Raw genomic sequence first — 26458 nt, 5'->3', positions numbered from 1 at the left:
TTACTTTTCTAATCAGGAAGAAAGCTATATAATTTTTAAATTTACGATGGAAATGTTTACACATATACAAAAGTGAATAGAATAGTACAATGAACTCACATATACCTGTCATCCAGCTTCAGCAGTTACCAGACTTGGCCAGTCTTGGTTCATATATCACTTTAATGAAGTGTATAGTCTCAGATTGCAACTGAGAGAATTAACCAACATATAAGAAAGGGTTTCCTTCAGTAGGGCTAATTAAAATCAGAAGATTGTAAAGTGTCTATTTTTGTCATTATTTAGTGTTGACAAATCTCAGGAAATAGTTCTGCCTAGATTTAATAAGTTGGATCTAATGATCTTTAGCAGTCAACTCTAAATGCTTTAAACATATGCTTTTAGTAGAGCAAACAGAGATTCTGTAATTTCTGTAACCTATTTTATAAATTACTCTGTGCTTATATAGTGTTCTTTGTACTAATTTGAATCTCTATACTCTTGCTTAAGCCATTACTTTCTCCTATTCTCTCCTTAGTGAAAGTAATGACTAGCCAACAAGTTCCATGTAATTGAGGTCCATAATTATCTGAAATCCTTGGAGCCAGATATATTTGGGATTTAAAATTTGGATGCATATTTCATGTATCCATCTAGGATGTCTGGGACAATACCATAGAATCTGTAATCAAACACTTTCATGTATCTGTGTGAAATGTTTGAATATTCACACTGTATAAATAGCTTCACATAAATTTTTTTGTGTTTTGCCACCAGATTGATTTGCCCACAAACTTAGATTTTTTCAGAGCTTTTTGGATTTTGGAGTTATGGATAAAGAGATAGTACACGTTATGTACTATGTTGAATACTTCAACATTCTATAGTCCATGTTAAATCTATATAGTTAAACTTTTTATAGTGATTTAGTGGTAACATTGAAAGAAGATATTCAGCTTATTTCAATTCAGAGATGGCTGCCTGTAGCCATATGTTGAAATGGATTACAAGGCCATGTCTAGGCTTAGTGAAAAAGAGTGCCGTGATCATTTAATTATAGCTGCCATGGTTGTAAACTGCAAGGTGGCAGCATATTTGTCAAATGTTTATTATCCCAGTATATCTCACTGAAGATAATGCTTTTAGATCTTTCTACCCTAGTTTTGTGTGTGTGGTTACACATGTATACCTTCTTGGTATCACAGTGCATTTTAAGTCCAGGAGGCAGGCTCAAGGTAAGTCTGCCTCTTCAGCAAGATAAAAATATTGTAACACCTTTTCAGTAGGTACGAGATTTTCCTATTTATAAAGTAACCTTTATACAGGTCTACATAATTGCTGTAGAAAGACATAAAAACCACAAACAACCTTTGAAGACGACCTTTTCAGAAGAAAGTGTCGGAAACGGGTCGATTTCATCAGATGGGCTGCTTGACTTAGTCCACGCAGATCTTGGCACATTAAGTAGGCTCTGGCTTGCTGCGCTTCAGGATTTTGCTCTCCTAACTTTGCCTTCAGAATTTGCCTCCCAGCTTCCTGTTGAAGGTAAGAGGGGAAAATATTTACATAATCCCTAGAATGACAGTCAGTAACATGTATTTTCAAAATTTCTCTGTTAGCAGGTAATGTTTATCTGAAACATTTTCCCAGAATAATTTTCATTCATAGAATAAGCACGGGAGAGTTGCTTCAGGGTGGAGGCCCTGAAGTTGAATCTCTAAGTCATAAGGCATGCTCGTCTTACCTCACAAGACACTGCCAAATCACTCTCCAAAGTGGTTACAACAATGTATGTGCAACATACATTGTATACAAACAACATACATTACATACAAACAGCAACGTGCTTCTGTTTTTCTACATCTTCCCATCATTATATGTTATCATTGTTAATAATTTTTGCCAATCTGATGAGTATGAAAGAGTTTCATTGGTTTATTTCCTTGATTGGGAATCTTTTTTCATCGGTTTATGGGACGTTTAAGTTTCTTTTTCCATAAATCACCTAGTCATAATCTTTGCCCATTTTCTACTGAGTATTTGACATTTTCTTACTGACTTATTAATCCTTTACATATGTTTAATACTATTCCTTTGTGATTCCATATCTTGCAGGTATCTTCTCTCAGCCTGTAGTTTGCTCTTTCTTTTACCTTTTTAAAAGTAATATAATCAGTTGTTTATGATTTTTGTATAGTGCCTGATACTTCTTTGTATCTTAAGGTCATAAAGAAATATAAGCTTTACAGTTTTGCTTTTTTACATTTTGGACTTTAGTCCAGCTAGAATTTATATTGTGTGTGTGGAATGAGGATAAGGATCAAATTTTATTTTTTAATTTTTAAAATTTTTTAAATTAATTTTTATTGGAGTATAGTTGCTTTACAATGTTGTGTTAGTTTCTGCTGTACAGTAAAGTGAATCAGTTATACATATACATATATCTACTCTTTTTTAGATTCCCTTAGGGATCTAATTTTATAGTCAGTTATTAATATTGCATTTTATGGATTAGATATTTGGTAGCTGCTTTTAATCTTCATGTTATTTCAAAATGGCTATTATTTTTTTACTCTTTGCTATGAATTTTAGGGTCAGCCTATCAAGTTCTGTTAGAATTTTAATTGGAATTATACACAAAGATATGTGGAGTGTTTATTGTACTTTTTACCTTTCAATAGCATTAAAAATGGAAACAAAATGGAAATAAAGTGATTTATTGACATAATTTATCAGCAAATGTTAATGACACATAAATCTTTAAAACATAGTGTTGGGGGGAAAGCAAGTTTAAAAAGGATACACACAGTATGAGGCCTTTTAAGTAAACTCAGACACGAAATAACAGCATCTATTATTTATGAATACAAACGTCTAGAGTGAAAGTGTAAGACCATAATGAGAGTGATTCACAGTGACTTGAGGAAAGTGGTTACAAAAGGAGGGGCAAGAATTAGTGGTGTACAAAGTTTTAGGGGATTTTTGTTTGTTTGTTTTTTAAGAAAGAGATTTAAGAAAGGCAAAATGTTAATCTTGGAGATAGGTAAATAGGTATCTGTTTTATACATGCATACACATACTCTGGTTTCTCTTCATATCCTATAAATCTTTCACCTTCTAAACACGCATATACACATCACATATTTGTTTTTAAATATTTTGTGATTAAAAATAAAAAGTTAAGAATTAGCCTGTAAATTTCTTATAAAGTTGTAAGGATACATCAGCCCTGTGACCCAACAGTTGTATGCTCAGGAGAAATAAAATCACTGATAACAAAATATTGATAACATAGCAGCATGGATGAATCTCTGGAAACATTGTTAAGCAAAAACTTAGTCACAGGGACTTCCCTGGTGATCCAGTGGTTAAGACTTCGCCTTCCAATGCAGGGGTGCAGGTTTGATCCCTGGTTGGGGAGCTAAGATCCCACGTGCCTAGTAGCCAAAAAAAACCGAATCATGACACAGAAGCAGTATTGTAACAAATTCAATACAAACTTTTTTTAAAATTATTTATTTATTTTTATTTATTTATTTGGCTGTGTTGCGTCTTGGTTGCTGCGTGCGGGCTTTCTCTAGTTGCAGCAAGCGAGGGCTACTCTTCTTTGCGGTGTGTGGGCTTCTCACTGCAGTGGCTTCTCTTGTTTCGGAGCACGGGCTCTAGGCGCGCGGGCTTCAGTAGTTGTGGCAAACAGGTTCAGTAGTTGTGGCTCACGGGCTTAGTTGCTCCGCGGCATGTGGGATCTTCCCGGACCGGGACTCGAACCTGTGTACCCTGCATTGGCAGGCGGATTCTTAACCACCACGCCACCAGGGAAGTCCCGAATAAAAACTTTAAAAATGGCCAACATAAAAAAAAGGGGGCTTCCCTGGTGGCGTGGTGGTTAAGAATCCGCCTGCCAATGCAGGGGACACAGGTTCGAGCCCTGGTCTGGGAAGATCCCACATGCCGCAGAGCAACTAAGCCTGTGCGCCACAACTACTGAGCCTGTGCTCTAGAATCTGCGAGCCACAACTACTGAGCCCGCGTGCCTAGAGCCCTTTCTCCACAGCAAGAGAAGCCACCGCAGTGAGAAGCCCACGCACTGCAACGAAGAGTAGCCCCCACTCACCGCAACTAGAGAAAGCCCGCGCACAGCAACGAAGACCCAGTGCAGCCAAAAATAAATAAATAAAATAAATAAATTTATTAAAAGAAAAAAACTCAGTCACAAACAAGTGCATACTGGATATTTTTCCATTTCTGTGAAGTCCAAGCACAGGCAAAACATCTGTGGTGATAAAAGTCAAAAAGTAGTTGCCAGGCTTCCCTGGTGGCACAGTGGTTAAGAATCTGCCTGCCAGTGCAGGGGACACAGGTTTGAGCCCTCGTCTGGGAAGATCCCACATGCCGAGGAGCAACTAATAAGCTTGTGCGCCACAACTACTGAGCCTGCGCTCTAGAGCCCACGAGCCACAACTGCTGAGCCCTCGTACCACAACTACTGAAGCCCGTGTGCCTAGAGCCCGTGCTCTGCAGCAAGAGAATCCACGGCAATGAGAAGCCCACACACCGCAATGAAGAGTAGCCCCCGCTCGCCGCAATTAGAGAAACCCCGCGCGCAGCAATGAAGACCCAACGTGGCCAAAAAATAATAATAATAATAAATAAATAAATAGATAAATTTTAAAAAAAAAGTAGTTGCCTTGAGGTGTAGGGGACTGACTGGAAAGGGTCACAAAGGAACTTTTGGGATGATGGAAATGGTCTATATCTTGTAACATAAAACGGAAAATGTAGTAGTGTGAGCTAATCTCTTCGTTTATTCCTCCTGAAACTGTTTGCTTTCCCTTTTTTGTAGGTGGTGCTTTCTACACAGCAGAGACTAGTGAAAACGCAAAATCGCATTATTACAACTCCTGGGCGTTTATCCTCCATGCTACAGCACTGTGGCTTACAAGCACAGGCTTTGTTGTTGCTGACCCAGATGAGGGAGCACCTAATCTCTCAAGGCCTGTAACACCAACTTCCATGTGTCAGGGGTCATCATCTGGGGCTCCAGTAAAGTCCCCTGAGGATGTCTACACTGAGAGATTCCATCTTATTTTAGGTCAGTAAAAGACCTTACTAGCTTCTGACACTACAGAGTTTTTCTTGAATTGTGCCCCCTGCCTATCAGCTCTTGGTGGCTATTACTTCATTCTTTATTAGGCATTAGTGATAGCCTTGATGTATACAAGTGAGTAAGCTTGTATACATCTTATAAAATTGCAAATTTCATTATATTAAGTCTAGAATGCCATTACAGGCTGGCTTTAGCATCGAGTTGAATGTATGTAAAATTTGCAAAAGAAGCCTAGTTCTTTCCACATGCTTTTTAAAAGACCCGTGTAGGGTCTACAAATGTTCTGAATTTCTCAGTATATAAAAAATAGCAATATACTGAGTTGTGTCCCCCTCCCCATTCTCAAGGATTGCAAGGTTCAAGAAAGTATACTCGGGGCTTCCCTGGTGGCACAGTGGTTAAGAGTCCGCCTGCCAATGCAGGGGACACGGGTTCAAGCCCTGGTCCGGGAAGATCCCACGTGCCGTGGAGCAACTAAGCCCGTGAGCCACAACTACTGAGCCTGCGCTCTAGAGCCCACGAGCCACAACTACTGAGCCCACGTGCCACATCTACTGAAGCCTGCACGGTCTAGAGCCTGTGCTCTGCAACAAGAGAAGCCACCGCAATGAGAAGCCCGCGCACCGCAGTGAAGAGTGGCCCCCGCTCGCTGCAACTAGAGAAAGCCCGCACACAGCAACAAAGACCGAACACAGCCAAAAATAATAAATAAGTAAAAATAAATAGATTTATTAAAAAAAAAAAAAAAGAAAGTATACTCACAGGTACACAATTGCAAGCAAATATTTAAGGTCAAAGATAAGTGAGATTTTTACATTTATGAACTTTAACCCATTTTTTGGCTTTCCTGGAACTTCATTTTTAAAGTGAAGTATCTTTCTAGGTACAGTGAGTTTCTAGAATAAATGTTTTTCATACTTACCTCGTTCTGAGGTAACAGCTTATTAGATCATTACCTATAAATAAGTTATTGATTTAAATGACATGTGAGAGTTATAAAGGCAAGTGATTAAATTAAGTAAGGTTTATGGTTCATAGAGCTTCTGTTATTCCTTACCAGGCCAAACATGACCGGATTTATTATATCCTTGGGTATGTTAAAATTTTGTTTTCGCTTGCCTTGAGATGAGAGCTTTTTAAAAGCAGACTTTTAGGACTTCCCTGGTGGTCCAGTGGCTAAGACTCGGCGCTCCCAATGCAGGGGGCCTGGGTCCGGTCCCTAATTCGGTCAGGGAACTAGGTCCCACGTGCTGCAACTAAGAGTTTGCATGCTGCAACGAAGATCCCGCATGAGGCAATGAAGACCCAGTGCAGCCAAATAAATAAATAAATATTTTTTTTAAATAAAAAAATTTTAAAAGATAAAAATGAACTTTTATATAATGAAGATTGGCAGGGCATAAGCTGTGCAGTACAATTACCTCAGTTCAAATTCTTGGTGTGCCCCCTTGTAATGGACCTTTAGCAAACTGTTTAAGCTCTATGTGCTTAAAAGGAGTGGTAATAATAGTACCTACTTCCTCAGATAGTGCGAGAGTGAAATGATATATACTTAAAGTGCAATGCCTGATACGTGGTAATCACTCAATAAATTTTAGTCAAAATAAAGTTATGAAACTCCACGTGTTAAATTCTCTGGTGCAATTTTATTGTAATTTTTGCAGTAGTGTGCAAGCCTAATTGAGATTATTATTTGTGTACATGTTGATAAAAACAAACTATTAAGAGATTGCCTTATCACTTAATTGTTTAGTCTTAAATTCATTGTGGTTTATTTGCATTACCTTTTTGCTAGGTTTATTTGTATATCTTATCAAAATAGAAAATTATTTAACTTCATAAACTAAGAATCTCAAAGAAGCCTCGTTCTCTTTTTCTGCTTTCTACAGGAATCAGTGTGGAATTTCTGTGTTCCTTACGTTCAGATGCAACCATGGAAAGCATTACTGCTTGTTTACATGCGTTACAGGCCCTTCTAGATGTTCCTTGGCCCAGATCTAAAATTGGCAGTGATCAGGTGATTTCTCGTTTTTTTGTTTGGTTTCTGTACATTTCAAGGAACAGGAACAGAAACATGTCCAGGTTACTACAGTGAATAGGCAGTAAACACGGAGAAGTAAAAAGGAAACTAAAAAACTGCACAGCTAGGCCTCAGAACTGAAATGGCATCAGCAACTGTGCTGAGCCAGGAGCAGTCATGCCTCTTTCTGCCACTTTCTGTCTCTGCTTCTGCCGCGCTTATTTCTGCTGCCACCAGCCAACCACCCCGTGTAGCAGCTCTTCGTGTGAACTTTCTGCAATGATGGGAAGGTTCTATATCATACTGTCTTTGTCTCTTTCCGCTTCAGTGCACCCTGCTCTTCGTATATACCTGTATCTTATACCCCATTTCCCTGAGAGAGTTTCTTCTTGGTTCACGTAGTTATTGTCAGTTACGTAGTATTCCTCTTGGCTGAGTTCTCTATCCAAGTCTTTTTAAGAGACAACTGGCTAGTCTGTAGGTGGAGTCAGACACTAATATCAGACCCAGTTGTGACCATGGTTAAAAGATCACTGTACACAGCTGATTCACTTTGTGATACAGCAGAAACTAACACACCATTGTAAAGCAATTATACTCCAATAGAGATGTTTAAAAAAAAAAAAAAATCACTGTACAAAGAATGGCACTTCCTTCAACTGCTTTCCCAAGAGCAACTCTGTATTGGGCAGGCACCCTTAGCATCAGGTACTACCAGTATATTGAATTGTATATGAAATTGACTCTTGGATGTTAAGAAAAATGGATGGTATGATTTCTTTTCTATACAGACAGTTATTTAACTTATTACTACTATCATTTATTAGGTTTAAAGTATTAATCAGGCTCCTGCCTGACTTGGATTGTACTTGAATAAATTTTAAACTTTTTCTGCTTGTTTATTCTGTATGTTAAAACAAGTATCATAATGACAGTTTTACTATTATTTTCAAAGATGAAAGAAAGCCATCAGAGTAACCAATAGAAAAGAAAAGGGGAAAATGAAATAGTATTTGTCCAATGTATTTTATTCTTTAGAGAGATATTCATTCTGTGCTTAATAACTTATCCACTTTTAATGTCATACTTCACCATCATTCTTTATTAGTACTAGAACACCTTAGTTTTCTAAATCTAGGAATCTACATGGCAGTCCTTATATACTTTTAGCCACATTTTTCATCTTGTTTTAGAAATCTCCTTGTTTGTTTTCCCACTTTAGGACCTGTGTGAAAATGATCTTTTGTCATAGTGCCATCTCCCACAAGATTGGACAAAAACCAACCTGGAGTTGGTTTAAAGTGGAGCAAGTGTTACATAACTTTATTGCCCTAACACCTTTATTTTTTGTGGACCATTGTTATATTCTCTTTCTCTGAATTTTGTCATGGCATTTAACATTGGTATTTTTTTTTTAAGTATGTAATTTTCCATATAGTCTCACCTGTTTTCTGTGATAGGACTTGGGTATCGAGTTGTTGAATGTACTACATCGAGTAATTTTGACCCGAGAGTCACCTTCCATTCAGCTGGCTTCTCTTGAAGTGGTAAGGCAGGTTATCTGTGCAGCTCAAGAACATGTGAAGGAGAAAAGACGAAGTGCAGAAGGTGAATGTTCCTATAATGCCAAATTAATCACACGGCATCATTATTTTTTAAAGTACTGCTTATGTGTCTGTGTCGTTCTGAGAATCTATTGTGTATAGCACAAATGAAACATCTCTAGGTATGGCTTCAAATCTTCTCATGCGCCTCTACATGTTAGCTTGGATGTTGTCAGTAGCTAAACTACTATTCCTTGGGAAAATTAGAATTTTAACAGCCCTGGAAGGAAAAAAAAATCTTTATACTGATTGAGTACCTACGTTTAAGTGTTTACCAATGTACATGGAAAGAACTACTGACAATTCTTTAATAACTTAAGTTTTGCAAAGTGATTAAATTGTTCATTTACAAGTCAAATTTGGTATTGGTGAGTTTATCACTTAAGATTACATTTGACTACATATAACAGAAAATCCAATATAACAGTAGATTTTAAACACAAGGACTTATCCTCTTATCTAAAAGAAGTCCAGAAGTTGGCAGTCCTGGGCTGAGATGGCAGCTTCTTAAAGACATCAGGGACCTCAGTTCCTATCTTTCTGTCCAGCCACTACCAGTATTAAGGTGGTAAGGTCAGTGCTGGAGCTCTAGCTATCAGGTTCACACCTTAACAGCAAGGAGTTAACCAGACAATATTTTAAGGCTGAGAAGGTCACCGAGGATTTCTTTTGATCCATTGCAATAAGAAGTCCAAATAAAGACAACTACTTTTACCTCCATAACTTTCTCTTTCATTCTTTAAGACCCAAGACTTAACCCATTTAAATCTGTTACCTACAACAGAAATGAACTAAATTGCCATCTACCAGAAGCAAAACAAACCTGAAGCATTTATTCAACATTGTTCTTTTTGTCTTTTAGTTGATGATGGGGCTGCTGAAAAGGAAACCTTGCCAGAATTTGGAGAGGGAAAGGACACAGGAGGACTTGTGCCTGGGAAATCTTTGGTCTTTGCAACACTGGAATTGTGTGTATGCATTCTAGTTAGACAGCTCCCAGAGCTAAATCCTAAATTGACAGGTAGCCCAGGAGTAAAAGCTACAAAGCCACAGATGCTGTCAGAAGATGGAAGTAGGTTGGTTTCCGCTGCATTAGTTATCCTCTCTGAACTTCCTGCAGTGTGCTCTCCTGAAGGTATGTTGTGGTGTTTGATCGCTTTACTTGACTTGGAAGCAGAGAAATGGTTTTGATAGATAATGGAGGTAATGGTTGCTTATCTTTTCCTCATTACACAAATGCTGACCCCCAAAGCTTTGCGTATGGTCTTTAATCCTCTACGGTTAACGTTACATTCTAGTAATCTGTTTTACTAAAAGGGTGAAAGTAAATATAGAGACAGCTTGTACTCTACATAGATGGTCTCTTCCATGGTTGAGAATATTGTAAACCCATCGATGGCAATTACTAGCTCTTGGGCATTTTTTGGTATACAGTATCTAATGGACTTCCCCTGCCTCAGTGACAGCAGAAGCTTCTCGTCACATCCAGTTCTCTTTTGAATCAGCTCCATGCTTTTAATATAGTGTGTAAGGCTCTGCAGAGTACATCTGCCTCCTGGTTCCTTCTGTGTGAACCTTAAACCCAGGAGGCTTCATGCATATCCCTGTTCTGTACTATTGTCAGTGGTGTTACTTGATCTGAAAAGACCCCACCCCTTCTCTCCTTTGTAAAATTTTGCCTTCCTTTCAAGTTCAACTCCAGCCCTGTCCTCATCTGTGAAGGCTTCCCTAAAAACTCTGGCTCATATTGAGTTTTGTTTTGTTTGTTTTTCTTTTTCTTTTTTTTTTTGTTTGTTTTGTGTGTGTGTGTGTAGCTTCCATATGTAGATATGTAGTTTTTATGTGTCATATAGAGGTATATGTAATTGATTATTATAGAAAGAGAAGATAAATATATATACAGACATATGTCTTGTTTCCAGTGAAATTTTGTACCCTCTAGTACATAATAGGGACTCAGTATTTAATAGATACTTCTTAATTGGTAAGCATATTTCTGCTTAAATGTGTCTTGACCAACTTACATGCTGTCTTATTTTTAACATGACTTTAAGCTTCAGTTTGACTTTTAAACCTGTATTCCTTGTTCTCACACACTGTCTTATACCAATAGTAGCAGAAAAAGTGACTAGCAGAGGATTGGGGGCAAAAATATACGATACGAGTTTTATTGATAGCCTCTGGGAAAATTGATTGACTATTTTAGCTTTAGTCTCTTCCCTTTCACTTTAAACAAAGTGACTTTTTAACTACTTAGTGGCCATGGAAACTTTAATATTTTGTACTGAGTGATTCACTACAAATTGCTTCAAAAGGGTTTAATATAAAATAAAGCCAAATGGATAGTGATAGTGGTTGCACAACATTGTGAATGTACTTAATGCCACTGAACTATTAAAAATGATTAAAATGGTAAATTTTTTGTTACATATATTTTACCACACTAAAAAGTAAAAATAAATTCAATGTTTGTCAACTACCAAGTAAAACAAAATAACACAGCAATGGATAATGGTACTGTGATATACTTTAAATAACATCTCCACTGCAACGGGCAGCACGAGGGAGATCTGAGTGGCATCTGACATCTGTGATAGAACAGGTCTCTATCTTGATTATACTGGTGGCTACACAGATCTACACATGTGATAAAATGACACACACACACAGTCACACACACCAATATAAAAACCCTGGTTTGATGTCATACTATAATTTTGTAAAATATAACCATTAAAGGAAAAGTGGGTGAAGGATAAAAAAAAAAAAAAAAAAAAAATAACATCTCCAATTATAACCAAAATTTAATCCAACCTTTAAAATCTTAAAGTTATTTAAATTATCTTAACAGTTATAATCCCTAATGGAGAATAATCTTAAAAGCTAGAAATCTTTGACATTATCTAACTCATTTGGTGATTTCCTTTGAGGAACTGTATATAGACTGAAATAGTGTTTTTTAAAAACATTACAGGAAGCACCTCAATCCTCCCTACTATACTGTACCTCACAATTGGAGTCCTCAGAGAAACTGCTGTGAAGTTACCTGGGGGCCAGCTATCTTCAACAGTTGCAGCTTCCCTGCAGGCTCTGAAAGGAATATTATCTTCTCCCATGGCCCGAGCAGAAAAGAGCCATACTGCTTGGACTGACCTTCTCCGAAGTGCTTTAACAACAGTTCTTGACTGTTGGGATCCAGGTAATTTAGGCTCTTTGGAAGCAGTTGTTCAGTTTGTTTTAAAAAGCAAGAGGGACAGTTTTTTGAGAATAAGCTATTTACTTGATCATGTTTGGCAGTCTCACCTAAAGGAGACCACAATTCACTACATACTTGTTTAGAGGATATGTATCGTAGATAGAAAATATCTATGGTCTCATTTTAGTATCTTTAACGTTAATGCAATTAAATTACTGGCAGCCTGTATGTTGACAGTGAGAGACCTTCAGATGTAATAGTATGTTAATTTTAAAATACAGTATCATCCATGTCTAGCTGACAGAACTTTTTTAATACGCACAGTGTACTGAAAACTGCATAAGGTATACATTATAAATATAATACAAGACTGATCTGTCCCTCCAGCACCTACTAGCTAAGTGACTAGAAAAGTTATCCAACTTCTCTGAGCCTTAGTTTTCTCATTAACAAAATGAGGAGATTGTGTTGCAGGAGACTGTTAGAGCAATAACATAATACGTGAAAAGCATCTCGCTTTTTACCTGGCATATATCTATAAATGATAGCTAGTATTATGTTCAATATCCATTAAACTTAGTTTTTCCCTTTGTTATTGTTGAGTAGGTCTTATTTTCAACATTATGTCGTGGTAATTGTAAAAAGTGTTTAGACCTATTATAAATTATCTCCCTTTTTTAAAAAAATATTTATTTATTTATTTGGCTGCATCAGGTCTTAGTTGTGGCACACGGGATCTTTTGTTGCAGTGTGTGGGTTTCCCTCTAATTGTGGTGCACAGGCTCCAGAGCGCGTGGGCTCAGTAGTTGCAGCGTGCAGGGCTCTCTAGTCGTGGCTCACGGGCTCTACAGCGTGCAGGCTTAGTTGCTCCATGGCATGTGGGATCTTAGTTCCCCGACCAGGGATCGAACCCACATCCCCTGCGTGGGAGGTGGATTCTTAACCACTGGACCACCAGGAAAGTCCCTATCCCTGCCTTCTTTGTTCTGTTTATCAGTGTCACAATTCACCATATTCTATTTTGTATGGTAAAAAGGTTTCAGTTGAATTCATCATTTATTGACCACCCACTTTGTGCCCAAAGTTGGGAGTCTAGGGGAGGCTAGTGCCATAAGGTATGATTAATACCATACGAGCTCCTTGAAGGCAACAGTAATGTCTTATTTATCACTGCCTTTCTAGTATTAAAAAAAGGAGATAAGGGGCTTCCCTGGTGGCGCAGTGGTTAAGAATCTGCCTGCCAATGCAGGGGACACGGGTTCGAGCCCTGGTCTGGGAAGATCCCACATGCCGCGGAGCAACTAAGCCCGTGAGCCACAACTACTGAGCCTGCGCGTCTGGAGCCTATGCTCCACAACAAGAGAGGCCACGACAGTGAGAGGCCCGCGCACCGCGATGAAGAGTGGCCCCCGTTCGCCACAACTGGAGAAAGCACTTGCACAGAAACGAAGACCCAACACAGCCAAAAATAAATATAAAATAAATAACTAAATTTAAAAAAAAATAAAATAAAAATAAAATAAAAATAAAAAATAAAAAAAGGAGATAGGGACTTCCCTGGCGGTCCAGTGGTTAAGACTTCGCTTTCCAGTGCAGGGGGTATGGGTTGGATCCCTGGTCGGGAAGCTAAGATCCCACATGCCTCGTGGCCAAAAAACCAAAACATAAAACAGAAGCAATATTGTAACAAATTCAATAAAGACTTTAAAATTGGTCCACATCAAAAAAAAAAAGCCTTAAAAAAAAAAGACAACTGGCAAAAAGAGTAGTCAGCTCTGTTTGAGTGAATCAGGCAGAGTGTCACAGTAGGGTTCTCCAGAAGCTCATGCTGAGATGGAGTTTGGGGAGCAAGAGGCTTATTAAGGAACAACATCTGTGAAGGGAATGGGGAAAGCAATCTTGGGCAAAAGAAGCCAAGCTGCAATACGAGCATCCAGCAAAGCTCAGTACGCCTGCTGGGTGGCTCTGAATATTGCCTGTCAGTGCCTCCCATAGGACAACAGTGTCTACACTCCCTCAGATGTGGCTGCCCCCTGAAGACTGTGATCTCAGTCAAGCAAACTCGGGGGCTGAGGCCAACCCTGAGGAGCTAACAGCTGACCACATGCCTCACAGCTGGGCAGCACCTGCCCTCACGAAGGGGAGCTCAATGGTACACCTCTGTAGCTACCCCAAGAGTCTTCTCAAAACAGTCTGTTTCTTAAAGGATTAGAAAGCATTCTCCATTCTCCACATGGACATCACAGAAAAGGATTCTCACGCAACATTTTGATCTAAGACCAGGAGACCTAAATAGCATGGTACATTTGGAGGCAGCAAGTAGGGCAACAAGAGAATGTGGGTTTGAGGGGAAAGAGTAAGAGGGTGGTGAACGGTGATTAGTAAAGAGATGGAAGTTGGATGGTGAGTGGGGCCAGATGATGGAAGGTTTGGCATGATTGGTAATTTGGGCTGCCTTTAATAGGCATGTGTTCTTAAAACAGGAGTAAAGTGATGGGATTTGCATTTCTAAAGACTCACTCTGGCAGCAGTATAGAGAAAAAAGCAAGACTGTTGGAGACAAGATAGTAGCAGTAACGATAACAAGGAATAAAATAATGAAAACTAAAATGTTAAGCAAGTATTAACAGAATTTACTGATAGTTTGGTTTAGGAGTTGAAAGGGGTAAGGTGAGTTGAGCGTTCATGGTGCCCTTAACAGAAATACCAAAGTGAGGGTTTTCAGGGGAAGATAGTGAGTTTATTTTGAAATGCCTACAGGATAATCAAGTGGGATGAAATATGAAGCCGTCTGGGCTTCAAGAAAGTCTGGCTAGAGATGGTTTTAGACTGCATGTGTTTGGGAGTTGTCAGTGGGGTGGTTGAGATCACCTAACTTGGGTTTATGCAACAAGATGGGAGGAGATTCCGAATGTAATGCAGAAACAGAAGCTAAAGAAAAGAGAGTTTTAATGACTCGAGAGTGGTCAGCAGTGCAAAATACACTGTGGAGATCACGCTCACAGCGTTGAGGTACGACAGAGGAGTAAGGGAGGGGAAGGATCAAGTACAGGCTCCACTCGACAGGGAGACGAGAAAGCTGAAGGAAGATACAGGGTCAAGGAGTTTTCTTTTCTTTTTTTTTTAGATGAGGCTCTAGTATGAGTTCATGCTTATGGGGGAAAAAAAAGGTGGAAATGGGGTTGGAGTTGGAACTATTAGGGAGGGAAGCAGCATCCCTTTTCTAGGCAGAAAGGAAAAAAATTCACAGCACATTTAGAAGGATGAACCTCTGCCAGTGTGAGGGAGGAAAAGGAGGTAAGGATGGAAAATAATAGGCGTAAGTTGTTAGGTTGAGTTATGATGAGCTTGCCTCTTTCATCACACACACACACACCACAGACACACACACACACACACACACACACACACACACACACAGAGATGGTTTTCTGTTGTCTGTCAGAGAATGAGGTTAGGACGTTGAGGATTTGGACCAGCTTCTGAGAAGAATTAAGGAAGGAGCTGATCATGATAGGGGAAACATTTGCTACATAACAAATTGCTCCAAAACTTAGTGACGTCAAACAACAAACATTTGTTACCTGACAGTTTTTGAGGGTCAGGAATTGGGGAGCAGCATAGCTGGGTGGTTCTGTCTTGGGGTCTCTCATGAGGTTACTGTTAAGATGTTGGCCAGGGTCACAGCTAAAGACCCCATTTCCAAGGGGACTCGCTCATGGCTGTTGGTAAGAGGCCTCAGTCTCTCACTGGCTGTTAGTTAGCAGGAGGCCTCAGTTCCTTACCACACAGGCCTCTCCATGGGGCTTAATGCTAAGGGAACCTTGCATCTATTGTAGGTAAAAGAGAATGGGTAAAAGGGAATTTGGGCAGGGCTGGGAGAATAAGGGAATTTTAGAAGAAATGGGAAGAGGAACCCAGGAGAGCTTTATCTTACGGAGAACAAAAAGACATTTTTACTGAACAGACTAGCTGTTGTAGTTTCAAGTTGCTATAAATGACTAACTTGGCTGTATGTGAAGCACTATGGCATCATGGTTGATTCCAGAAAGCATAATGCTTTCTGGAATCAAACTGAATGCCTTACTAACTGTGTGATTTGGGCAAATAACTGAATTTCCGTTTCTCATCCATAAAATGGGGGAAATAAGTGTACCTACCTCGTGATGTTAATGAGGATTAAATATAAAGTGCTTATAATAATACTGTCATAATTCTAAATGTTAACCATGCACCTGTTTTACCTCAGAATTATTCAAATTATTTTTATAAAATAAATCCTACCCATCCATAGTATTTTGCTGTCATTGCTGCTGTGTCTCAGGTGTCAGCTCAAACACTAATTTCCTCAAACCTTTCTCTGACCGCCCAATGTAGCAACTCCTGGGTTGTTTTCTATTATCTCTTAATATATTTTTTTATATTCATAGACCTTGTGACTAGCTGAAATCCTTTATTTACTTCTTGGTATATTCTGTATCTTCTCTGTAAATTGTATTCTCAGTGCCAAAAAGAGTGCTGGCACATAGAAAATGTTTCTTAAGTATTTGATGAGTGAATGTTACCAAACCTTCTACATATATATGTAATTTTTTTCATAAGTAGCAATCCATTCTTACACAATTTAATGAGTTGAATTTGCCACACCTTTTCCTTTTCAAATAACATTGATTTTCCACAACAGGTTCATTAAAATTATTCAATGAGAGTATGACTTTGGGAAATGAAGTAAATTACATCCAGTAGAAAATTCCTTTAAATGATTGTGGCGCACACAGATATTTTCAAATTTTTCTGTACTGTTAAGAAATGGTATATGTAGCAAACAAAGTGCTAAGTTATTTTCACTTGACACGTGTATTATCAAAATATGAATACTTTAAACTTAACAAAGAAAAAACAACTGTCCAAGCATTTCTGTATTTCTCCACAATAAAAATAATAATATAATAGCTAATTTATATTGAGCATTATGTGCAACATGCTATTCTGAATGCTTTGCGAGGATTAACTCATTTAATCCTCATAACCTTATAAATTTAAGTACTGTTACATTCATTTTACAGATGAGAAAACTGAAGACGGGGTTAAATATCCAAGGTCACACAACTAGTTAATGCATATTCCTAGTAAATGTATATAAGTATTTACTGATGTCTTTACTTGTGAAGATTATAATTTCTTTGGTAATTCTTGGCTCTAGAATTACTTAAAATGCATAGTTTAAAGCTACAGCATCTGCCAGGATTCTTAGTCAGTCAGTCAGTATTACTGTCTGTAATCTTTAGGTACACAAAAGAAATTACTACCAAACTAGAGACAGCTTCACAGCTGTATAAAACAGTAAATATGACAAGTGTTGGGATCTGTTTCTCATAGATTATGTCTTTTTAGTAGCTGGAACACGCCAAGAACTTGATGAAGTCAGTCTGCTTACTGCTGTCACAGTATTTACTTTGTCTACCAGTCCAGAAGTAACTACGATCCCATGCCTTCAGAAGCGCTGTATTGAGAAATTTAAGGCTACTCTTGAGATAAAAGATCCTATGGTAAGTGTCTGTAGAAGATAGATGTTTGTAATAGGAACATGTTTAGGCTTTTGCAAAACTTTTCCTTATGATTTTGTTGATTCCAACAGAAAGTACCAGACTGAAATTTTTTATTTTTAGGTTTGGATTAATTCATGTTCTTGGGTTGACAAAGTCAAATAATAATGGTCTTGTTTTTTGGCCCTGAGGATGGAATGTAGTTAGTTGGAGAAAGATAAAGAAAATGTTTTTTAAAAAATAAAAAAAAAAAAACTAAATTTGAAACAGGGGCATCTTAAAATTGATATATCCCTAGAACTTCAGTGGATTTCCTTTCAAAAAAAAAAAAGGAAAGGAAGACTCTAGCATGTGCCTTCAGTATATGACTGTAAAATAATGGGACTTATTTCAAAAACAGCAAATACAAATTAATCCCATTCCTTTCTGGCCCTTTTATTTGCTAAATTGATTTCCTATGCTGTTATGTGGTACAAAATAAGTTTGTAGCACATGATCACAAATAGACTCCTAAAATTTAGGAACCAGATTTTCTCTCAGAAAAAAATAATCATTCAAATATCACAATGAATTGAATAAAGGATGGTTTATATATTTGATGTATAGTCATCTCCTTTTGTTCTTCTGTCCTGTTTGTTTCCTCTAGCCTAACAGGAGCTTTATGTAGCAGTCTCAAAGTGGTGCCTCCAGTATGTGATAACACATAATTAATATGGTCCACACATGGTTCCTTAAAACCTTCATAGCATCAAATAAATGTGATTTTCATCTAAAACATTTTCCAAAATCTCCAAAATATTTTTCAAGTTTGTGTGTTCGTTTGATTTTTTACATTATAGAGAGATAAATGAGGGGGAAAATGGGAACTAGTCAAAAGAAGAAAAATTAACCACTTTATTCCCATTCCAAGCTGTCACAACCACTGTTAGCATGCAAGTTTTTGAATACCTGTTAGTGCTTGGACTTCCAAAATTAAAGATAAATTAGAAGTAAAATAAATTTAAGTGTGGGAGGGGAGGCTTTAAATTTTTTTTCATACATTTTTAAATTTACTTTAAAAATTTACATTAGGGCTTCCCTGGTGGCGCAGTGGTTGAGAATCTGCCTGCCAATGCAGGGGACACGGGTTCGAGCCCTGGTCTGGGAAGATCCCACATGCCACGGAGCGACTAAGCCCGTGAGCCACAATTGCTGAGCCTGCGTGTCTGGAGCCTGTGCTCCGCAACGGGAGAGGCCACGATAGTGAGAGGCCCGCGCACCGCGATGAAGAGTGGCCCCCACTTGCCGCAACTAGAGAAAGCCCTCGCACAGAAACGAAGACCCAACACAGCCATAAATAAATAAATAAATAAATAAATAAAAATTTAAAAAAAAATTTACATTAAAACTTACATTTTAATATAAATGTAAATTTATATTTACAGTTTATACTATTTTTGTCTTTTTTCTGGTTAGGTACAAATCAAGACCTATCAGCTCCTACTTTCCATTTTTCAGTATCCGAATCCAGCTGTTTCCTACCCGTACATTTACTCTTTAGTAGCCTCTATCGTGGAAAAACTGCAGGAAATAGACAAAAGAAAACCTGAAGACACTACTGAGCTTCAGATCTTTCAAGAAGGCATAAAGGTCTTGGAAGCACTGGTCGCCATTGCTGAGGAACAGCATCGTAAGTGCTAGCACTTAAATGCACGCTAAATCAGAGTCTGTCCAAAATCAGAAATTTAACGTTATTTAAAATGTAAAACATCCCATTAGTCACTTAACATTATATTTTCACACTCGTGGAAAGGCAGGTGTTTATGTTAATCCCAAGTATTGATATTGTTTTGTATTAATTTGGGAAAAGAGATTGGAAGAACTGCTTCCCTTCAAGTGGGGGAAATATGTCCAGATCAAGTGTATAAGAAACATTTACATCCCTGAACCTGGGGCTTACATCATTTGTTTACTTTCCAGGCTCTCAGCTGGTGGCCTGTCTTCTGCCCATCCTCATTTCCTTCCTTTTGGATGAGAATGCTCTGGGATCAGCAACTTCCATAATGAGAAATCTGCATGACTTTGCTTTGCAAAATCTCATGCAGATTGGGCCTCAGTATTCATCAGTTTTTAAAAGTGTAATGGCTTCTTCTCCAGCCTTGAAAGCCCGCCTTGAAGCTGCTATAAAGGGCAATCAAGAAAGTGTCAAACTCAAGATACCAACATCTAAACATACTAAGAACTCTGGAAAGAATTCAAGCATCCAATTAAAGACCAACTTCCTCTGATTTCTTTCTTTTTTTTTTTTTGAGTAGTAAGCACCTTAACACAATACTTGATCATTTCTTTCACTTTGGGGGCAAAAGTGGCATTTTAGACACAAGTGCACTTGGAGGCTGTTTGTTTTAACTTAAATAGCTTTGAAAAGTCACAGCAAACTTAACATTTTTTGTGGGGTTTTTTTTTTCTTTCTTTCATATAATAAAATCACAGAGCTCTGTCAGAATTCTTGCCAGGAATTTCAATAAAGTGCTAAAGAACTAAACTTAGAAAACCAACCACTGCTTTAAAAACAAAATTTATTTCTTCTAATAGTCCATACACACATAGTACTATGACAGATATAAATTTGACTCTAATATAAATTATCTGCATTTATATTGTATCTCGATTGCCAGTTTAAAATTCGGCCTTATTCAATAATTGTATTAGACTTTCTTGGATTTCTCAAACAACATAAATGATTGGAAAGCTATTTAGGAAACTTGGTTTAGAATTATCTAAAATATGTAATAGTACAAATTAATTATGGCCCTACAGTGTGAGTTAAGATTTGGTGTCTATAAATATGGCTTTTTACCATCTATTGGTTTTATATGTATTGAGTTCAGAAAATTGAAATTTTAGTCATTTTAAATAGAATAGGGCATTTCTACTTCAATTTCTCACATGGATTTTCTTTTACCTCTGTTCCTAATAATTTTCTTCATTTTCATTTATGGCAAACATTCATACCAATGAGTTTAATATAGATTCATATCTATATTTAAATTAACTATGGGTTTATATAAATGTCAAATTTAGTACAACAAATTTAGATCCTCAATGAATACAAGTATGTTTTTTTAACATGAAACATTTTAAAATAGAAAAAATCTAATGATAAAGTCATATTGGTTGAAGGATAATTATTTTTAATTGTTGATGGTCATTGACTCTCCTTCCACTTCAGTGTTATACTATGTGAATCAAGCACTGTGTCAAAATGAAGCATTTCCCTGTTAAAAATTAAAACCCGAAGTGAGAGGGGCATGTTCAGAATGGAGAGACACTTGGAGTCAAGTGAAAGCAATGTGATGGTACTCTATTTTATTATGTTTGTATATAAATACACTTGTAAATCATTCAGAATGAAAACATTTGACAAATTCTAACACTACAATCAATTTTTCTAATTTACATAAATAAAGCTAATTTTCTTTATCATTCTTGTATTTGAAATTATTTTACTCACAAAAGATGGCTGGTTAGTCTCACAGAGTCCAGAAAATCATTTCTGTGGAGCAAATAATATTTTCTCTGAAACTTAGCCTTTTTTCTGAGAGGAGCCCTTTCTTTGGAACATTCTTTGCAATGGTTTGCATTCTTTGTCTTCCTAATTATCTCTGTGAATTTGACTGTATACTCATTATTGTTTCCTTCACCTGAACGCCCTTCTCTCCCTTGTTCTATCTGGCTGACTCCCAGTCCTTTTAGGCCTGGTTTAAATGTCACTTCCCCTTGATAACTCCTGAACGCTTCTTACCCTCCTCTCAAACCAAGCAAATGTAACTGCTTCTTCATCTGTGTTCCTGCAGTACTTTATATATTCTTCTATGCATTGAACATCACATTGCATTTTAATATCTCCCTTTTAGACTGTGTCTCAAAGGGAGAAATTTTGTCTTCTGTAACTGCCTGTGTGGCATCAACTAGACACTTAAAAAACTGTTGAACTGCACTGGTGTAGGATGAATTTGAGCTCAGAAATTTATTTCTTTGCCAAGGCAAATGCTGGACTGGGATATTCTCAGGATATAGTTTTTTGATTTTTTTGTTTCTTTTGTATTGTTTTGTGTTTTGTTTCATTTAGTTTGTTCTTAAACATTAAAATTTCTGCTCGTCATTTAGTGACCTGGTATCCTGAATTGTCTGGATTAAAGGTGCTATATGAATATCAATAGTTATGAAAAAATATGTCCAGTGTCATGGAATTAGGAACTTTGAGTTGGGCACAATTCTATAGGCTTTTTTTAATGTATCATCTTGTTTAATACAATATTGAATTAGTAAAGATTTTCTTACTGATACAGAAATTAAGGCTTAACGGCTGAGACTTGAACCCACCTTTCTGATCCCAGGTTCCAAGCTAGAGACAGAAAAGGTCCGTTGGTGGTCCTGATTCTATCAAGGTAAAGCTTTTCTCTTCTTTCACTGTTCCACGTTCCCTCCAGAGCTTTCTTCACTCCTAATTGAAGATATTTTCATTTAATATTTCTCCAAATTGCCACCAAAAGTTTTCTGGCTAATACAACAGGAAAAAGTGGGAAAAATTTGTGATGTCTACAATTGCAATGGGAATAATGATTACATGATTAGTTGTTCATATAAGTTCTGATTTGTTTAAAGGTGAATAGTTAAGACCGAAAAACACATCAAAAATTCTTTACATCTGGGGGGGGGGGAATTCTTTACATCTGTTTCATTTTAACAAGTCTCCAGTTGTTATAAAGCAGTTGCACTTTAACTTGGTAATTCTTTACAAAGTAAATGTGTTGATGAGCAACTTGGATGAAACAAAGTGAGTGGTATAATATTTGCTTGAGCTTTTATGTTTTTCTAAGGGAAGAAATACAGCCCAAACTACTAGTTGAGTCTCATTTTATTTAACCCACTGTTTAAAAGCTTATCGTGGAAAGACTTATAAAGTAACATCGGAAAGACCAGATTTCTATAAATAGAGCATCCGAAGCAAAATTTCTACTTCTATAAATCAAACTTCACCCTCCACCTAAAAGGAACGTTAAGGCACTGTAAAAGATACAAATAAGTGCTATAAAAGAGATACAAGGATAGTGCTATGGGAACCCAGGGAAGAAAACTGACACTTCTGAGATGGACTTCGTGGAAGGAATATCATATGGTACAGGCTTAGAGTACTTGACGGAATAAATATATAACCCAAGAGTCTTTTGTAACAATTTTGAAGAGAAGAATTCGCTTTGTCTTTTTATTATGATATTAGTTTGCATTTTGAGGGAAGAAATTCAACCCTCAAGCTAATAAACTATGATAATGTTAATACAAAACTAACAATATATGAAATAAAGTCTATACTACCCAAAAACTATAGTTAAAATGTTGAATCATTTCTGGCCATTTAATGATTATATTATGCTAACAGTCCTAAAGCTTCAGCAGTCTGCCTATATGTATCTTTCCAGAGTCCTGTTAACATAATTGTAGACTCAAGGTAATTACATATATTGCATTTACTCCATCAATCGAATGTACTTTCCTCTTTACAAATAACTTGTTAACCCTTGCAAGACCTCAATTTATCAGAAATATGGTTATTCAACTGCTGGCTGACAGTCATCAGCCAGTTAACGAACTGTGCCTATCTTGACTTTTCTGTTTATCAATCTATTTAACTGATGCCTCGGCTTTTAGCTTTGAGGAAATGGGAAACTTTGTGTTGTGATATAGAGCTGGAATGTATCCAGTACAGACCACAAATACAATCCTAGGTTCTGTAAATTCAAAGGAGCTAGCTTCCTTTAATTGCCTTTCTGTTTGCTCAGGACTCCTGCGCTGTTCTACTTAGGACTTTATAAAATGATGATTCCACTGACTACTTGGAGAAAATTCTAATTACTTGATAGGCATTCTTAGCACATGTCTACATATCGTTCTCTGACAAAGTATTTCAGAAAGTACTTATTTTTTTAAAGGATTCTAACTAATTTTTTAAGAAAATTTAAGAGGTCATTGCTACCAATGAAAAACTAATGTTGACAATGTTTTGCTTAATGGGATCAAAATTTAATACTTTTCTCTGAAAAAAAATCTAGATGCAAAAAAACTTCATATGGGGCTTCCCTGGTGGCGCAGTGGTTAAGAATCCGCCTGCCAATGCAGGGGACACGGGTTTGATCTCTGGTCCGGGAAGATCCCACATGCCATTGGGGCAGCTAAGCCCATGCACCAAAACTACTGAGCCTGCGCTCTAGAGCTCTGAGCCTGCGCTCTAGAGCTCGTGAGCCACAACTACTGAAGCCCATGCGCCTAGAGCCCGTGCTCCGCAACAAGAGAAGCCACCGCAGTGAGAAGCCCGCGCACCGCAACAAAGAGTAGCCCCCGCTCACCACAACTAGAGAAAGCCCACGCACAGCAACGAAGACCCAACGCAGCCAAAAATAAATTAATTAAATAAATAAATTTATAAAAAAAAAAAAAACAACTTCATACGCCAAAAAAAAAAATATATATATATATACACACACACACACACATATATATATACATATACACACACCTATCAGCAGTAGTGGACTGCTTTATAAAATAAAACATTCCAAGAAAGAACAAAACAAGTGAGATATTTTTTAAAGCAATTTAAAGTATGCCAATGACACAGCAAAAGCAGTTTTGTTAGTGTTGTTTTTTTTTTTTTTTTCACACACACACACTGTATTTTATTTTTACAAGAGATAAATCGACTGACACCAAGCATTGTACATGGATGACCACAACAAAAGCAACAATGATTGCAATTACCAAACATGAAACACACTCATACTATGTCATAGTATTGACATTCAGTCCAGTGATCCTCCACTGTAACAGCTCCTTTACTTTGCAGTGAAAATTGATTTGTATATTCTTTGCCTCTGAGTCCTTGTGGTTAGTGTTGTTATTGGAGGTAGTACAAGTGTCCTCAGGAAAAAAAAAAAACATTCATATGCAACCAAAACTGATGCTCTCTGGTGAACAACGAGCCTGTAAGTCCCAATATTTCTCTGTTAGTTACTTGTTTCTAATCTTAACAAAGATTTGGGCCTTGTAGTTTGCAATCAAATGCTGGAAGAGTACTCACTGTTCCCTGGATTGCCAGGGTAACTTGCTTTCTCCTACCTTTTCCTCCCTAGTAGTGTCAGGTACTAGAAACACATCATCTAGGCCTTTGTTTAAACACAAAAGCTTAAAAACAGATTTGCTAAATTATGGAAATGCTTTTGTTTTAGCAGTCAACACACTCTTGTGAGTCAATATCAGATGAGAAATGGTTAGAACATGTACTTCCTATTCCCCAGTCAGCTGTATTGTGACTCTGCCATTTGCTATAGTTTTCATTGCAAATGCTTTCTCTCTTCAGTCATAATGTGACCATTCTGATTTCTCAATGTTGTATAAAAATTTTTGTAGAATTTTCTACAATATGAAAATGTTTCTTTAGTTGTTTGAATTATATTCTTAACATAGTACTGGAACGTCCAGAAATCACCTACTGTCTGTCTCTGGGCAAACACATGCCTAAACCATTTAGAACAGTTCATTCTATTTTAAAAGGTTGGGGTTTCCATGCTTTTCCTTGAAAACCTGTCTAGCATGTCTCATTATGTGAGTTTCAAAATCATCTTTTCTATAATGATTTTAAAGTGCCTACTTGTCAGTGGTTTCTTACATATGACACCTAAAGCACAAGTGGCTTTATCTTTGAAGTCCAAAGATAAATTGGACTTCATCAAAATTAAGAACTTTTGTGCTTCAAAGGACACCGTCAAGAAAGTGAAAAGACGGGACTTCCCTGGTGGTCCAGTGGGTAAGACTCTGCATTCCCAATGCAGGGGGCCAGGGTTTGATCCCTGGTCGGGGAACTAGATCCTGCATGCATGCCACAACTAAGAAGTCTGCATACTGCAATGAAGATCCTGTGTGCCGCAACTAAGATCCGATGCAGCCAAAATAAATAAATAAATATTAAAACAACAACAACATTATAAGAAAGTGAAAAGACAACCCAAAGAATGGGAGAAAAAATTTGCAAATCATATCTAAATATATATATATAGAGAGAGAGAATATCCAGCATATATAAAGAACTCTCAAAACTCAACAACAAAAAGACAACTCAATTTTAAAATGGGCAAAGAGTTAAAACAGACATTTCTCCAAAGAAGATATACAAATGGCTAATACACATGAAAAGATGCTCAGTATCCTCATTCATGAGGGAAATGCAAAACCACAATGAGATACCACCTCATTTCCACTAGGATGGCTGTGATCAAAAGGACAATAACAAGTGTTGGGGGCTTCCCTGGTGGCGCAGTGGTTAAGAATCCGCCTGCCAATGCAGGGGACACGGGTTTGAGCCCTGGTCCTGGAAGATCCCACATGCCGCAGAGCAACTAAGCCCGTGCACCACAACTACTGAGTCTGAGCTCTAGAGCCCATGCGCCACAACTACTGAGCCTGTGCTCTAGAGCCCGCAAGCCACAACGACTGAAGCCTGCACGCCTAGAGCTGGTGCTCCGCAACAAGAGAAGCCACCGCAATGAGAAGCCCACGCACTGCAATGAAGAGTAGACCCTGCTCACCGCAACTAGAGAAAGCCTGTGCCCAGCAACAAAGACCCAACTCGGCCAAAAATAAATAAATAAATAAATGATTTTAAAAAAGAAAAAAAAAGTGTTGGGGAGGACGTGTAGAAATTAGAACTTTCTTACATTGCTGGTGAGAATTTAGCGCAGTTGCTTTGGAAACAGTTTGACAGTTTCTCAAAAAATTATACATAATTAACAATATGATCCAGCAATTCCACTCCTAGGTATGAAAGAATTAAAAACAGTCATGCAAAAACTTGTACATGAATATTCACAGCAGAATTATTGATAATAGCCAAAAAGCGGGAACAACCCAAGTGCCCATCAACTCATGAATATATAAACAAAATTGGTATATCCACTCAATGGAATATTCTTC

The 26458-nt window shown here is 37.5% G+C and overlaps 1 protein-coding gene and 1 long non-coding RNA gene across 6 annotated transcripts in view; one reads left to right on the top strand and one right to left on the bottom strand.

Moving 5' to 3' along the window:
• Positions 1-20919, top strand: part of HEATR5A (HEAT repeat containing 5A) — a 113960-nt gene extending 93041 nt beyond the window's left edge. For 3 of the 5 annotated variants that reach the window (XM_059914041.1, XM_059914040.1, XM_059914038.1), the window contains 9 exons: positions 1305-1524; positions 4823-5071; positions 6976-7103; positions 8567-8714; positions 9573-9845; positions 11685-11909; positions 17301-17455; positions 18908-19121; positions 19412-20919. In XM_059914041.1, coding sequence (XP_059770024.1) covers positions 1305-1524; positions 4823-5071; positions 6976-7103; positions 8567-8714; positions 9573-9845; positions 11685-11909; positions 17301-17455; positions 18908-19121; positions 19412-19719 — 1920 coding nt within the window. In that variant the 3' untranslated portion in view covers positions 19720-20919. The remainder of the gene's footprint in view (positions 1-1304; positions 1525-4822; positions 5072-6975; positions 7104-8566; positions 8715-9572; positions 9846-11684; positions 11910-17300; positions 17456-18907; positions 19122-19411) is intronic. The other 2 variants (XM_059914039.1, XM_059914042.1) reach the window with 2 other exon arrangements.
• Positions 1-26458, bottom strand: part of LOC132359655 (uncharacterized) — a 134393-nt gene that overhangs the window by 67932 nt on the left and 40003 nt on the right. Inside the window, exons 2-4 of the long non-coding RNA XR_009500896.1 lie at positions 21818-21938; positions 8551-8724; positions 1348-1515 (exon numbers count right to left, since the gene is read on the bottom strand). This is a non-coding gene — a long non-coding RNA (uncharacterized LOC132359655). The remainder of the gene's footprint in view (positions 1-1347; positions 1516-8550; positions 8725-21817; positions 21939-26458) is intronic.

The sequence above is a fragment of the Balaenoptera ricei genome, chromosome 2 (genome assembly GCF_028023285.1).
Source record: "Balaenoptera ricei isolate mBalRic1 chromosome 2, mBalRic1.hap2, whole genome shotgun sequence".
In the NCBI taxonomy this organism is placed as follows: domain Eukaryota; kingdom Metazoa; phylum Chordata; class Mammalia; order Artiodactyla; family Balaenopteridae; genus Balaenoptera; species Balaenoptera ricei.
The sequence above is the reverse complement of the archived record's forward strand: the minus strand, read 5'-3'. Positions and strand labels throughout refer to the sequence as shown.